The 16,834-nt window shown below is 40.4% G+C and overlaps 1 protein-coding gene across 16 annotated transcripts in view; it reads right to left on the bottom strand.

Moving 5' to 3' along the window:
• The window catches only part of LOC140651826 (bifunctional methylenetetrahydrofolate dehydrogenase/cyclohydrolase 2, mitochondrial-like), an 86,392-nt gene extending 74,325 nt beyond the window's left edge, over positions 1–12,067 (bottom strand). For 15 of the 16 annotated variants that reach the window (XR_012042526.1, XR_012042524.1, XR_012042528.1 and 12 more), the window contains exons 1-3: positions 11,874–12,067; positions 2,904–3,088; positions 1,441–1,563 (exon numbers count right to left, since the gene is read on the bottom strand). Coding sequence is in view for 4 of the 16 variants with exons in the window: in XM_072861807.1 (XP_072717908.1) it covers positions 1,441–1,563; positions 2,904–3,088; positions 11,874–12,025 (460 nt within the window). In the remaining 12 variants the exon portion in view is untranslated. Of the gene's footprint in view, positions 1–1,440; positions 1,564–2,903; positions 3,089–4,838; positions 4,944–11,873 lie in introns of those variants that run through there. The other variant, XR_012042532.1, reaches the window with a different exon arrangement.
• Positions 12,068–16,834: the final 4,767 nt, after the last annotated feature.

Below are 16,834 nucleotides of genomic sequence, written 5' to 3'. Positions count from 1 at the left end.
ACAGTGGATTGGGACTCTAGTGGATGAGTCTGTTTCCTTTGCTACACGCTTCAGACAAAGATTTCCGTCCCTAGGCTGTCAGTGCTCCACCTTTTACATGAGTTCTTATTACTGAAATGAAAATTTGCTACATTACCTGTTTCCCCTAATCTGCTCTGAGTGGGAAAGATGTTTGTTCAAAGCCAACCGACCACATTCCATCAGCTCCCAGAGCTCCTTACTTGGTGTCCAAGAATTCAGTCTTGTGTACCTGTGTTACACTTCCACCTTGTGGCCAGCTTATTTCAACACGTGTCTGATTTCAGTTAGCTTTCATATAATATGAAGCACAAAACTTCCTAATCATGAACCCTGACATGTATTACAAATACAAACAAAGCATCTCTTCCTCTGTAACACTCAGCACCTGCCCCTATTTTTGCTGCTTCGTAGATATGAAATAAAGGCAGTGAGAACTGCCTGGAAGTGAAGACCAAGACTAAGAATAGGAAAGGAAATTAAGAACTTACCTAGAAGCAAAGCTTCAACTTCACCATCAGAGATACTTGTAAACAGTAACCCCTGGACTCCCAGCTAGTGCTAAAAATCATGCTGATACATGACAAAAAGACAGCTCCTGCCCTTCAGAGCATACAGTATGATGTAAGACAACACTTCGAAACACAGACACAGGGGAAACCCAACATGTCAGTCCATTTACTACAGTGACTCTAGTAATTTAGGTACCTCTCCATTAGGAAGCATACAGTGGTTTAACAAAGTTGACTTAGGTAGATTTACATGAAACCCTCAAGTTTTATCACTGCCGAAATACCATTTTGCCAGCTACTGCCAAGTGATATTTTAGTGAGATTTTATTACAAATTAGGAGAAGGGAAATAAAAACCAAGAATACAGTAGAGGCTTTTAGGACCTTTGCACAAAGCTCACCTTTGGGCATTAGGGACAGCATAGAAAACACAAACAAATGTTTAAGGCAAAACCTGGAATCACTGTGAGAAAAGCTGTAGCATCATCCACTAGATAGCATAACTTGTCACGATATAGGGGATGAAAATATGGCAAAGGGCTTGGACTTCCAGACAAAACAGCACAAAATGTTTAAAAGAAAAAATAACAAACCCACCCCCACATGCCAAATAAGAGAAATAAACTGGATAATGTGCATGTGTGGAGGGAAATTCCTTGAAACAGCATTCTGACTGAACTTTAAAAAAAGGCAAGGTTGACAATACAAAATGATTCTCACAATTTAATTTGCTTTTTTGTTTAAAATGAACTGCATGCTAGTATATAACAAAAAATTTAACATCTCAATTACTCCTTCATTATGCATGACCTCTTTCAAGAGCTTCTTATGTCACTAAGACAAACTTGCAAGCCAAAATTGTCCTCTTACATTGACTGTATATGAGGAGTGGGACAAAAGATGTCACCTACCTGGGAGAGGTAGCTGAACTAATAAACCAGTAACTGTTGAATCCTTGTTGAGTTTTACTGTCATATGTAAGAGTTCTTCCTGACAAATGTCTTTAGGCCTCAGTATGATCTCACTAGAAATGCCTGATAAAAACCAAAAACAGAAGACATGTTAGTATCAGGAAATTTACCTATGGACAGCTTAGTCATTTTGTCTAAAAACATGTCCGATGTGTAACAACTGTCTTAAATAACCATGTAGGACTTGCTAAAAGTTCTGCTTTTGCTGCCTGGTCTTTAATGCTGTATTTCTATATGTCAAGTACAATCTGTCAATGAAACATTGGGGGGGGGGGGGGGGGGGGGAGAGGATCTACAGTTGGACACAGTAGCTCCACAATTAAACAACAGTTTAGAAATATTTGCAAAATAAAGCATGTGACTTTTCTACAAATGTGCTCCTGAGAATTACAGCCAAAACTGAACAGATAAAGCTACACTAGCATTACTAGCATTTTTTCTGATAGCTTTTCTACTTCTGTGGGAGAAAACTCATTATTAGAAAAGAAAATTTTTCAAGTTACTTCACAAGATTGCAGTTTCACTGATAGCAACAACACTCAAGTTCCCCATTTAGGCTATGATACTCTGTCATTTGGAGATGACATGTTGTAGGGACTGGGCTTTATCGCAGGTAATCAGTTACTTAGCTTTACTGTTTGATTTCACTATGCCTGGAATTTTGCCCTTCATATTCAGAGCTGAGAAGCCTTGGTTTTGGTTTGGCTTGCCTGGCTCTGCTGTGGACCTAAAGCATTCAACAGGACAGATATTCCATGAAATACAGCAGATGCACATGAAGATTGACATTAGGAAGAAATTATTGACATTATGAAGAAAAAGGCTCTTCTCAATATCTTCTTGTGAAACTGGTTACTTAATCACTGTTCCCATCAACTCCGGGGTAGTAGGGGTTGCTACCGCAGTTGGAGGTGGACTGAAAAATCCACATATAAAAGAAGGAGTCTAACAGGTACTGAGGAGACAAGCTCTTAAGCAAATATTTCACATTCAAAAATAATCAAAGCGTCTTGCAGAAACAACTAAAGCCTGATGCAATTTCTCTCCGATTATCTTTATTCACCAAGCCTCTCAAAGCTAGTTAAGACATTCAACTGACAAAAAATTTCCACAGTGTTCTCCTTTAGTTTCCCGTTTCTAACTGTAATGGTGCAAACTGTTTCCTAACAACATTTTAAGGTACAGAATTGAACTTATGGCTACCATTCATGTGCCACTACTTCCTTCACATGTCAATGCAACTTCTTTTCTTTAGGTTCATCAGAGAAGATGAGTAAGAAAACAGCGCAAAATTAAATTAAGATACAAAGGGGGTGTCCCCCCCACTTTTTTTTTTATTTTATATTTTTAAATAACATTATCTTGTGCTTACCAAAGGAACATCTATATTACATAACACATACCTACAGCTGCAGCTGCTTTAATCTTGTTTCTGACATAGATATGACTAGCTGGATTGTCTCCTACTAAGATGACAGTGAGATGAGGTCTCTTGTTCCCAAAGGATATCCACGATTCTACATCCCTTTGAACTTCTTTCAAAACTTGTTTAGCAAGCTTTGTCCCTGAGATAATGGTTGCTTCATCACTATAAAGACAAAAAGACACACAATATTTAGGTCTAAAATTTCACAAACAAGACAGTTTTAAGCGTGCGATCTACCATGTTAAATACTTGCAAATGCTTTGATTAGTTAATTTGCCAGTATTTCCAATATTATTTGAAAAACACTAATGCACTACAAATCCACCCAGGGAAAGAAGTGTTTTCCACTCTCTTATTTGAAGAGCAGGAATGTGCCATCAGTGCATACAGAAGAGCAGCTCACCTGCCACACCCCACCTTCCCAACACACGTAGCCAGGTTGAACACATCTATCAACTCCTGCACTTGGGAACAGAACATGAGAACATTCTTACACCCTTAAGTTCTTCTATTTTAAGGAATTTTTACCCACCTCCCTTCCCAAATTTCCTTCAAAAATCTATTTGACATGGTATTATTCACACTATTCTTTTGTCCAAGCCTAGATGATACTATTTCTCAGCTTTCTTATGACTTATCTCATATAAACCAGTGGTGACTAACTCAGGAGCTTCTGTCATGCCCTCCCCACTTCTGTCCTGTCAATTCCCTGTCCTTCCAGTAACCTCCCTCTGCTCCTCAACCAGCACTACAGCAGACAAACATCCTCCTTGGGTGAACGACCCACAACCATTGCCTTACCATGTAGAAAAGCAGAGGAGAACTGAAGAAGTCTTGTGCCTTGAACTTGTCCCAGAACTCCTCAGCCCCCCTCCTTCCCTCTATCATTGCTGTGATCATCACCCCAACCAAGGATTTGGACCCCCCACACCCCCACACCCCACCAACCCGCAACAAAAAAACCCCTCCAGCACGTATAACCTTCAGATGCTAAGATGTTAATTCCTTTTGTATCACATAAGCAGCCTTTAAATATTAACTTTATTGCTTCGTGGTGGTGGTGCTTAGAGGGGAGAAAGCAGGAAGAGGCAGAAAGCTATAGAGCAAGAAATTGTATCACTGATCTGGTTTAAAACATGTTATTTTCTAAGATTCAAACCTGTAACTTTAAGCAGCCAAAAAGAGTAAGTTGCATTTTACTTATTTCAGAAATTTCTGCAGTTTCAATCATTCTTAGTAAATCTTCATGACCAAAGACGCTAAATGCACACGGGTGTGCAAGAAGGAAGGTGGGGGGGGAACAGCAGTGACAACAATGACACCACACAGGACACCCAAAATCAGAGACTTTCTATGGTCTTATATAAAGAAATCATCCAAACTTAACCTCTATACCTGACTGATAGATGAAGAAATCCAGTCTACATTTTACGTTCCTGAAGAACAGTTCTATGAGGACTCTGCTACATAGGGAAGAGCAAGATAGCTGAAAAAACATTTTTCTGGATTGGAAATAACAGTACCCAACTCTCTAACTTCTACTACTGCTCAACTCTGTCAAATAAATGAACAACTTGTAAGCAGTAACATGACAACCCCCAAAATGTATTTTAAAATAAAGTTTATCTCAAATGGCATACGAGCTAAACCTTAACAGCCTCCAGAGTCACCGCAGAATGGAATGGAAGTCGAATTCCTTACTTAATCTTACAAGCCCTACCCTCACCCTTGCGTGACACTTTGGTGACAATAATATTAAGATTTACCCTTCGGTAAAGCTCTTAATGTCTTTTGTCAGCTTCCCATGCTCACCTCACCAGCTAACTGCTCAAAGACCAAGTGCATCTTGACTGAACAACACTTCCTTAAGTACTATTTCATTCAGATCTTCCAAGTGTCAGCTTTGTCTTACCTTGGTTCTTCTCCTGTCTCTGGAGTCTTCTCCATCTTCCTGCCTGTCTGCTCACTGTGAGCAAGCATAGGTGCTCCTCACTTTGTACATGTCCATGGGACACATTCCACCACAGTTCAAGCTTTTATCTACACTATCTCCTTCACTAATTGAACCTGTCATCTTCTCAAAGAAACTCCAAGAATCCTAACAAGATACATACATATAGTTAACAGTGTTTCTTGGCACAATCATCTGATATTATAACAAGAAAGTAAATACTATTCTATCTGTAAAAATGCAGTAAAATAACACCAACTCCCCAGAAGCAGAACTACCAAGACACACAAAATTACCGGTGGACACGTTCTCTCATCTCCTAACGAGCACAATTACGCGGCACTGTAAGAAAAAACACGCTCCTGGTTCATCAGCTCTTAACCAAAGACCGTCGACTGATGACTTGATCTTACTTGCTAGGAAGTAAGCCTGAGTGGGAGAGGGTTTCCCCTCTGCAAACATCCTTCACTTCCTTCTTTGACATGAAAAGCTTTACATGTATACAGACATACACACCTATTTTAACCCCTGCTTTGAACTGAATAAATTAATTCAACATGACTACCATTTGTAACTGACACAGTTTAGCAAGGACTCCAGGTGAGTTACAATGACACCAACGAGGTGTCATTATAACTTAAAAAAAAAAAAGGAAAAAAAAAGAAAGAAATGACAGTGCCAAGTATTAAAAAAAAAAAAAAAAAAAAGAAAAGCAAACACACTCTGCTGAGAACAATTTAGCTGACTGTTTGTCAGGAAAGCAAAGTATTACAAACATACTTAGCACACAAAAAACATGAATACCTTGTTCTCTTCAATTTTACACCAGCCTTAGCTACTTCCCAAACACAAGTTTCTGTCCTGTTTAACTTAAATATATATATAAAAATAAAAATAATTAAGCCAACAGATGTGGTTTTATTCTTTTCCTACATGGCCTGCTCTGTACGTGCTCATTTTCATAGATCTCTCTCTCTCTCATCTTCATTATTTATGTTTTAGCTATACATGCCTTTGGCACAAGACACTTCTTTCCATGTACTCATTATGCCAAATAAATAATTAATGCTCACCTGTGTAGCAATGCCATGTACATTTAAGAATACAAGGACTTAACATTTTGGTGCCAAAACATGTTTTCAATCCATATGAATGTGTATCGCATTTCTATGCTATTTTTACTCTAAACACATTGCAAAGAATAAGTTTTCCTAATCTTTAAACATTTTTAAGTGCCTGCCTCTTCCTTAAAATCTAGCCACAGACTCATCAAGTTTTCAAGATCTGTCCTCGCTTAAATCTGACCATTCTCACCCCATAAGGTTCAATCTTCTCAGTCATCCAAGGATCAAAACCACAGCAGATGAACAGAAAGACTATGTTAAAAACACAAAACCATACACACACACACAAATATATTAAAAAAACCCCTCACACACACACATGTTGTAAGCTAGGACAAAACGCAGGTAATATATCCTAGCCAAGAGGTGCTGTGATAAGGCTCTTCAACACCTCGGTCTTTCTGAAGACAACAAACAGTAAGTTCTACAAGCCTCAGCACAAGTTGACTGTAAAAGACAAAAACTTGCCTGAGAACAGAAATGTTTCAGGTTAAAACTACGCTCAAAAATTAATACTCTGGGGCAGCCCAGGTATAGAAGACCAAATTGATTCCAGGTTAGTTCACATATGCAGAAGAAAACAAGTACAATTGTACCTTAGCAAGAAGTTATGGGATGGCCCTACTTTAAAAGAACTACCTCTTCTGGCATTCCAACAGCTAAGTGGACACTTTGAGGAAGTAAAGAAAGGTATCAATGCAAAGAGGAGTTCTGTTTTTCGTATTCGTAACTTAAAGGGGCTGGGAAAGGAGATGGTAAATAGCATGTACATTTATGACAAATGTTCATGAAAGTGACTCCAGGTTTCAAGGAGAATCTCAATGAAGACAAAGTACAGGGAAAATAAATCTTTATGTAAAACTTTCAGCTTTGGAGCTGTCACTTTGCTTTGGAGACTGACCATGAACCACAGAGCAACTAAAATGACCACATAATCGGAAAATGGAGTGTGAAAGGTCAGCCTTGGATCTTACAGAGTTACAGATAAAGAGCTGTCAAGTTACAGATGCAGTGTTCTCTCTTTTAAGGAAGGAAAAAACAGCAAATCTCGTGACTTTTTTTCCCCCCCTCTAAATTTTACTATTTGTTTAAGGCAAGAAAGCTCCCTCCCATCATGTGCTCATAGCTGATGATACACACCTGTCTTGAGCCGCATGGGCTCAACCACCCACAGTTTGCCAGTATCAGTACAATGTCACTAGTGCAAATCTTTTTTGGAATACAGCTAACACTTTTTATAATGGTTCAGGAACCAAGTGTCCCAGTTGTCACAAGTCCCGAGCTATTAAAAGCACTCCACATACCTACTAGGTTAACTCTGCACTAAAAAATGCCATCACTGTCACCAAGCTGTAAATATACCTACTGCAAGAACCACCACTTCGGTTGAGGTGTTCATCCTTTCTTATGCACCTCCTAGCAGAAGTTTTCAAATAGATTTCATATATAGCAAATAGTTTTGCCCTAAATCGGCCAGCACCTAAATTTTTACAAGTCCAAGGCCAAAACCAAGGATAAAACAAACATTACATTACTGAGAACATAAAGATTATTATTTTCTTCTTTTACATGGTTAGATATTCCACAATTAGCAGCTATTCATGCATTACCATTCTGCTGGTCTACTTTATTAAATAAAAAAAGACAAAGAACACGAATACATATACACTTAAGCATATACATTTCAGTTACACAAATTGAAACACTTCAATAGGTGGTACAAGTGAAGACTCCCTAGAAATGTCCTAAAATGAATTATTTCAGTCTTGATGATGATTTGTCTCAGCTGGTCATCATTACAGCAAGACAACATACTGTTCTTCCTATGAAAGATTGTAATAAATTACATTTAATCACCATAATTAATTACTTTATTCTTACACCTAGTGTTTGGCTACTTCGGTTTTTGTTGCTTTAACTTTGCTGGACACATAAAATAAGCAAAGGATGTGATGGTATTTTACTTCTATATCCTAGGAAGACAGCAGTATTTATTATTTCTCTTTATCATTTTTATTTCTAGTGGGTTTAGAGTTTCACCTAGAAATCTAAGACAAGGGTACAAATACAGTGTATCACGGAAACATGCATTACCTATCGTGTAACAGAAGTGTAGCTTTAGTTCCGAAGAAAAACCTCCCTGGGAGGGGAAAAAAAAAGCCCTAGTAGATTAAAAAAAATGTTTGATTAGGTATTAAGAGAATAAAAGCTTGACATCCTTCAGCAGTAATGTTTTTCTTTGCCTGAGTGCCCTGAACATCCAGAAATAAAACATTTCACCACTCTCTGTTAATGCATATGCTTGAAGCTTTAATATATATCTGTACACAAACAACTTAAACATTGATGTTTAATATATGTTGAGTTAGTTTGCCATGATGAAAGTAGTTCAAAGTTTGCAAAAACAATAAAGGATTCTCGTTTTATGTTCAAATTGGACTGGTTTTCAAAGCGCTGCAAGTCTGATCAGTTGGGGATTTTTTCCTGTGCCGTATTCTGGGGGATGAACAACTCCACACCTAGAACAACATTCAGGAAAAAAAACAACCCACCACACTTTCTGAGATGGTCTAAAGCCAGTTTTGCGCTCTCTGTCTACTCTACGAAACTACACAACTGGGGTAAAATAATGTATGATTAATGTTTTGTTATATTAATAAGATGCCTATTTGTCTGTTTATCAGCACACTCAAACACGAGAAATGTTTAACAAATCAACACACGGGGAAAATATCTAAAAGCCAGCAGACACCATATTTATTCAGAGACACTTGTTTAAACTTTATAGACACATGGATGGTAGAACATGAAAGATTTTAAAATATTACCCTAACAGCATATGGAAGAAATGCACAGTGGTGAGTACTGAAACAACTTGTTTCCTGTGCTAGTCTTTAAAAAGGAAAAAACAAAACAAAACACATAATCCTAGAAGCACAAACAAACTGCCAGGAGCATCATCCCACCCATAACATAGTTAATCTGTTTCTTGAAAAGAACTCTTCGCTTAAATAAGATCACATTTGGAAACAGGCAGCTGCTGCCACCATTCTGGAAAAAACCCCCACTGTCTACACATTTTAACTGCACCTAGAACACCACCATAGTCGTCTTGCTACTACCTACCAAGCTATGAAAGAAACTTGTTTAAATGCCAGTGGCTAAAAAGCAGAAACCATTCCTGGGTTTAGATGCAAATACTAAAAAGAAAACAAATGAGGCGGCAATGCATTGTCATTTACCATTCCAAACAGAGAAGTTTCTAGGTCTCCTCCTTCCAACATGACTCTCTATCCTTCGTGACTCCAGAAATTATCTTCCCAAAAGTAAGAAAACAGTTGCACTAACATCACTTTTTATGTAACATAGCTGATTTATTTTTATGAAGTACATTTCATCAAGAACCAGCTTTCTGCTACATAGTCACCATCTATTCGTACCACATTTTTAAAGTCTCTGGATTTACTCAACCACCATTAAAGCTTTGAGCGTTTCTCCAGATGTGATACATAAGGCGCTGAGAGTTTATCAGGGAAAGATGAAACAGCAGCCTACACATACACACCTGCTGCACAAAATATACCTAAATTCAGCTCACCTTCCAATTCTAGCAACTTCCTGAGCAACCAGTTTCAGTAAAACAAAGGTCACCATGAAAACACCGGGGACTTCGCAAATTCAACCTTCATTTGTCTTCTATGCATCAACTAGTATTTTCATATGCAAAATAAATATCAAGAATACTTTAGTACAACTCAGTAAATACTATCACATTTGTTATTTGGACCTTCAGAACTCTGTCTCAGCAACACCACCCAGTTATAAAATTAACTCCCACAGGAATAAAAAAAAAAAAAGGCAAGCTTTAAGTATACAGTTAAGGAGAAACTTCCAATACCTTGCCATTTTCCTTAGTTGCACTGTAATGCTCTTCAAAGACTTTTATTTACTTGTTAAAAAGACCGTGTATAGAACTTTCTCAAGTAAAGAAAATTTTCCACAACTGTCAAAAATACAAATAGCAAATATTCTAATATGTAGATGCTTCTTAGGTTTAGAATCTAGACAGTTTAAGTCCTTCGACGGAAATATTATACAAGAACTACACGAAAAAGTAAAGCATCAGCTGTACAGGAAGGTTACAGCTCAGCAAGCTATTCAAGACATTGAAATTAAGAAGTAAATTATTATTTTAAATATTATCCACATGAAAAACTTGACCAGGTGTAATGACAGGTTTAATACATGTTACTCTGCCGTCCTGTCCCACTAGCATCCCACTCACTCATGGATGCTCTTATTCTGAACCCTGTGTGAGTTCACAACAGAACAATACACGTACTGCATCCCTCTTGTCAGTGCATCCAGTGACTTGCAGGACATGATGGAAACAAAGATGTCAGCTGCTATTTTAGATCAACCTATACATTAAAAGCCCCAAATCATATGGGGCATCACACTGGGATCTTCTCAGTCCCATAAATACCACATGAAAACCTCTGTAAAATCATTATTACCGGAGCATCTACTTTTCACAGAACTGGAAAAAACAGTTACTAGCAGCAAAGAACAGAAGTAGGCATGCACTGTTCCAGAAATACAGCTGTTTGTACCAAAACCAGCAGAATCAAATCCTCTGTTATACAGGATATACAGATTATGTAGGAGGTCAGACGCTTATTTCAATTGTCACAGTACGGCTTACTAACGTTTGAAAACACAAAGCAAAGACAATGCTTTCAGTGTCGGCTACTTGTGACCTGCTGAACTGAGCAAACTTTCAGGTCAGTATTTAAGACAACTCCAGTGTAAATGAAAAGGCTGACAAGCAAGAGCTCAGCTGAAACCCTCCCATCCACACCCAGACAAGCGCTAGTAGTTGCCCTGCCGCAACACCAACACGAGAGGCTCAGTCCAGCCAGCACATTAAATGAAACACAGGGGGTAGCAATGTCAGGAGAGGGGTCCTCCCTGCATTCGAGTGCGTCCTGCTGGCCCTGGGGATCCAGGCTTTCAGCATAGGCCGGCAGATCCCTGCCCGCTGCAGTGCTACATGCGACACAGCGTGACCACATGGGGTTATTTATTTATTTATTTAAATTAGTATTATTTTAATTTATTTTTATTTTAAAATCTGTGGGTTTTTAAATTTATTTATTTTTTCAAGAACAAAGGAGCACCACAGTATCACACCACCTGCATGGCTGAGGACACAGAGATGCAATGGGATGGGCTGTCACCATGACAGGTCCCTTCGTACAGACAGTAATATTCTTTAGCAAAGATTAAAATACTTGCCTACAAGCCATCCGCGAAAATAATCATAAATTCCAAAAAATTAATATATACAGTGATTCTGTGTAAATCAATTCAGAGGCTGTTTAAGGTACCAGGAGCAAACAAATGTTTAACAGCCAGATACCCCTCAGGGAGGAGGCAGGAAAGCTACATCGCCAGGGCTCCCCCATTTCAGTGCCCACCGGATCAGCACTGCCGGTGCCGCAGCCCACCCTGCCTCCCTCCCGGTACCTCTGCTCGCTGCCGCAGACCCCGCAGAGTCCCGTTTTCCCGGGGAGAACTGCAACTCGGCCGGGGTCCAGGGGCAGCGCCCCCGGAGGCGACCGATGAGGGAGCCGAGCCCCGCGGGAGCGGGCGCCGGGCTCTGCTCTGCCCTGCCCTGCCCTCCCCTCAGGCGGTTGGCGCCCGCTCTGCCCGCCGCGCGCTCGCGGGCTGCCAGCGCGACCGTTAAACGGCGGCGGCGCGCGCGGCGGCCGCCCGGCCCGCCGCTCCGAAGAACGCTCCCCGCCGCAGCGGGAGGGAGAGGAGCAGAAGGCGGAGGAAGGACGAGAATGCCCCGAGCGGTGCGGCGTACCTGGACCTGGCGGCGCTGCGAGGGGAGCTGCTGGTGCTGTAGGCGGCCCGGGGCGCCGGGCGCGAGAGGGCTCGCCATCTCCTCAGCGGCGCCAAGCCCGGGCGCAGCACGGAGGAGGAGGAGGAGGAGGAGAAGGCGGCCGCCGCCGCCATGTCGGTCCCGACGGACGCAAGCGCCGCCGCAACCAAGCGACGAGGGGAGGAGCCAGGGCAAGTAGCGGGCCCGGGGCCGCGGCGGGGCGGGGCGCGTTGCTGAGGGCCGGGCGGAGCTGCCGGTGGCCGTGACAGGAACAGCCGGCCTGAGAGGCGGGACGAATGCACCGCCCGGCAAAATTGAAAGGGCGGCGGTAGCGCCTCCAGTGAAGGCACGCCTGTGGGCAGGCCATCACCCGTGTGGTGGCGGGAGGCTGGCAAACCGTGCCCGGGGCTGGGAAACTCTGCGGGTTTGTGTGCTGAGAGGGCGAGCGGCACCTACCCACCTCCCCAGCCCCTGCCACCCTGCAGTGCTGCGGGGGATTGTGGCAGGAACCTCTGCAGATGATGGTGCAAAAGGCGGTCTTCATTTGCATCCTTTGATTCGGGTGAACTTCTGTTCCCGCCAAAATGTGGTATGGGCAAAGCCGACATCGAGTCAGAGCTACACAGACAAGCATCGATTCCCTTCGTAATTCTCAGCTGCACTCTCGTGTTTGCCCAGCAGAAGTCTCGTGGACTTTCTTGCAACTCACATATTAGTGCTTTCTGTCACGTTTTATGGCAGATTTTTCACTAAAAAGTGTGGAAAAATTCCTCTGTGTAGAGGACAAGAAGAAAACAAACAGATCTGAAATAGCATATACAAAGCATGCCAAAATAATAACGGCAACCTTACCTGCAATAGTGAGCCTACTGACAATTGGCAAATTCATTTATGAAGCTGGCGAAAGCTTTGACAACACGCGACGGATTACCGACGCTGCAGTTTCTGCTGTGGTACTGGTGAATTTTTTGATCAGTCAGGCGTTTGCATAAGGAACACGGCTCAGGTGCCTCCACAGACAGTTTGCGTACTGTTTTTTTATGACTTGTCCCCCTAGAATCTTGTTCTCTTCCAGTATTGTAAATATTAGCTAAATCTTCCCCTTTAGGTTGCCATCTCTTATTTTATAAGCAGCAGCGACACCAAACTTTACACGCCATCTAGCATGTGCGTACTGCATAAATTACAAAGCTTTTTTAAAAAAGGACACTTATCCAAGATTCATTGACTCGGTTATATATGCTGTCCCTTACTCCCATGATTATTTCTTGTTACTATCCTGTTTGGAGAAAAATGAACATTGGAGCTATTGCTGGAGCCTGAAGAGACACTAAAGGAAAAAGACGTGTTGCCGATTTATTTAACAAATACATATTTTGCACCTTGGTCCAACACGGCTCAACTTCTGTTCGGAAGTGCTGGTTCACAAGGGAGAAAAGAAGGCAGTACAGAACATTGCTTGAAGCCTGAAGGGTTTTCCTTCATCAGTACGTTCTGGATTGTGTCTCTGTGTGCGTGCATGTGTGTTACTATCTGCCGTCACTGTCTTCAAGTGCGCATCAATAACCCGGACGGTGTCTTCACCTTGTGCTTGTATGGAAAGTCTGGGACGCTCTGAGGATAACGGTAAAGGGAAGCGTCTGCCTTCCCTGGTTTGCGATGCCATATGGGAAGGTACCCACCAGGAGGCACTCATCCCACACGGCAGCCTGGCCTTCCACTCATCCCTCCTGCTGCCCTCCGCGTTAGGGCACCCCTTGGGAAGCCAGAGTTCGCTTGAATGTCATGACGCTCATTAGTGATGGCCTTAACTACATCTATTGCTAGGTAGTCATTATTCTGAAACGTAAAATAAGAGCCTCCAGTCACTGTGCTTGTTTTAATATCTTATTTTCCCTTAGGACCTGCTCCTGGATGATGGAGCACAAGTTCCGTTCACTGTAGCCGTTGGCTGAAACAGAAAACACTTATTAAATTGTTCTGTAGGAAAGGAAAGAGAACTAGATTCAAGATGGAAATTCCTGTTTAGGATCTTGAAGAGAAATATAGACATCAAAGCACAGGCAATCTTTTAAAAACTCTTCCTATGCTTTTCATGCAACCATTAGGAGTCCTCAGGCTACCAGTCAACACTATGTTTAGAAAAATCTTGGCTCAAATATGCAGTTTTAAGGCACAAACTGAAGAAATAAATACCCAGCCAAGTCTGTTTTAATGAGAGTTTTTAATCTGAGTTATTTTGGCATCCCTTTCTACAGATGTCAAGGCAGTAAATCAATGCTCTCACAGTGCTAAAGTTTATCGATAGATGCATTTTTGATTAATAACTAGCATTTATTGTCTGGCACGGTCTGACTCTGAAATGTCTTCTTAAGTGAGCACAGTATTGGAAGCACTGATGCGAGTTAGGTAGATTGTGTCATTCAGTAACAGTGCATTGTATTTCTACAGAGGTCCTAAATATTGAATGTGTTTTTTTCTCGGCTTTCTCTAGCATGATTAAAATAAATTAAGGTTTTCCTTTTCTCTGCACCCCATCTTACTATTGCACTCTAAAGAACCTTACAGCGGAAACAATAGAAAGTACCTTTTCATGTGAAAAAGAAAAATTCTAGCATTTGGTGTGGGATCAAATTTGGAGCAAAGGTTCTGGTATTATTTTTAAAAAGTAAATAAAATAGGAATCATTAACCACAGTGATAAACATTTATAATGCCTTTCACAAATATTATTGGATCCTTTAAATGCATTTTTCCATGGAGAAACAAGGAAATTATTTTGATTTGATTTTAAATGAAACAACAGTTTGTGTTATTACAAAATCATTGGTAGACAGTAATGGATATTACTATTATTAATAGTAACACCTATTCCTAAATAGTAAAAAGCTCCAAATTCTGCAATGTATTTGCATAAGTATGTAATATTTTTACTTTTTCATTGTTTTTCATTATTTGTCAGACAAACCAAGTAGTCTATTTGAATTGCAAGGAATGTAAAACGTGCTGTAAGTTTAAGCAGATTCTACTCAGACCGCGTCATTTCCCAGTAAAGTTTAGATAAGTTAAATTTGTAATAGTCAGGTACATTTGCTCTGCCACGACTCCTTTTGAATCCTGTAACTCACAGAATTCTGCACAAGTGAAAATGAGGTGTCTAGTTGGCACTCGAGCTCTTTGCTATGAGTACAACAGCAGGGAACGTGGATTTTCAGCCTTGGGAAGCTTCTCCTAAGCTTGATTGACATATCTTAATTGCATTTGTATTCTCTTTTAGGTTATTCTAAAATAATCATTAAGAATTACAAACATTGCCAAGACTTTTAGCATGTAGTTTAACCACACATTACAAATTATGTCTGATAAAGGGATCTTCCCGTGGATTTTACATTAAAGCTTATTCTATTAAAAAAAGAAAACCACAAATGAAAATCTTTTTTCTGATAACATACATTGGCAAAACATAAATGCAGCATTTTATGTTGCTTTTACTTTGGTATGCAGATACAATTAGTGCTGCTACCAAAGTCAACAGAAGAAGTCTGTATGAGTTAAAAACAAAGTAAATCCACACTGAAGTTCCCAGCAAACCCATACTAGTTATCTCCATTCTTGTCATTTGCCAAACCGTTCTTCAGCTGTCTTTGGTTTTGATAGATTTACTCACTAGATGACTAAAATTTTTTGTAAAACACTCATTTGTAGATGATCCCAGAAAGTAAATTCTCTCCACTTCATTCGCATAAATAAAAAACCCTGGAAATTATATAAAGTCAAGTCACAATTTTCAATACTGTTTTCATGTTAAAAATTCAGAAAATTTGTTGTACTGCTAATGTTATCTATATGAGACTTCTAAGCTTGTGGCATTTTCTTTATTGAAAACATGTGTATTGTCCCAAATCTTCCTGAAAATTATGTAGACTCCAAAATAGCTGTCATCTATGTATTACAGTTGCCATTCCCTTATATATCATCACAATTTCACCATCCTTCTTTGCGGGGAATTAGAGACATAGCAGCAGTAATGTGCCACTGGTGCAAAGTTCCCATCTCTCCATATCTGCTTTTGTTTTTTTTACAGCACAAAGTTTCTGTACAATAGAGAGTTGAAATTCTCTGCCTTTCCATTGCTGATGTTTTGTTCTGTGTTTTTTCTTTCAGGCAAAGACAGGTGGTTCCTACCCAAGTTTTGCTTCTGGGAGCTGAAGAGGTGTTTTGTTCTGAGTGAATGGTGGAATGCTGCCATTTATGGCTGAGGTGAGCAGCTGATTGAACATTATAAGCAGGGCTGTAAAGGGCTGAAAATCAACTGGGGAAAAGCTACAAACACCGTGGTGGGCTGGGGTTGAGTAAAGACAGGTAGATTTGCGTTAGGTCGCTCAGAGTACTCTTCTTTTTGGAAGACACCTTTACGTGCTGATGAGGGTTGGTAAATTGGTATCCAGAGTCTAAGGGTGTGTCATGTTGGAGAGCCTGTGTGCTGGCAGCCATCTAGGATCAGCAGGACAATTACAGAAAAAACGCTTAAATGAATCTATGAAAATGAGTAGTTGGTGTTGGGTCTTGTCCCTTGGAGAGAAGGGCATGGGAGAAAACTTACAAAGAAATGTCTCAAAACATTCTAGTTTAAGTGTAGAAAGAAAAAGGGTCCATTTTACATGATGGTGTAGTAGTAAAAATATAGTTTAATACCCTTATGATGAGGAGTGCAGTGTTCCTGGAAAGCAGAAGATGCTGGTCAAAATGAAAGTGCAAAATGAAAGAAGTAAAAGTTAGAAAAATCCGGTATGTTACATGAACACGGTTTGACAAAGAATAAATAGCCCTTTTAAGAGCAAGCCCATGTTCAATGCATTTCTCTGGACCTTAATTTGTTTGCTTTCCCTGTAGTTTTTAAAAACTTCATTAACATAATTATATTTTCCTTGCCGTGCAAACTGG

This window comes from Ciconia boyciana, chromosome 5 (assembly GCF_034638445.1).
Source record: "Ciconia boyciana chromosome 5, ASM3463844v1, whole genome shotgun sequence".
Classification (NCBI taxonomy): domain Eukaryota; kingdom Metazoa; phylum Chordata; class Aves; order Ciconiiformes; family Ciconiidae; genus Ciconia; species Ciconia boyciana.
This window is presented reverse-complemented; position numbering and strand designations above follow the sequence as displayed.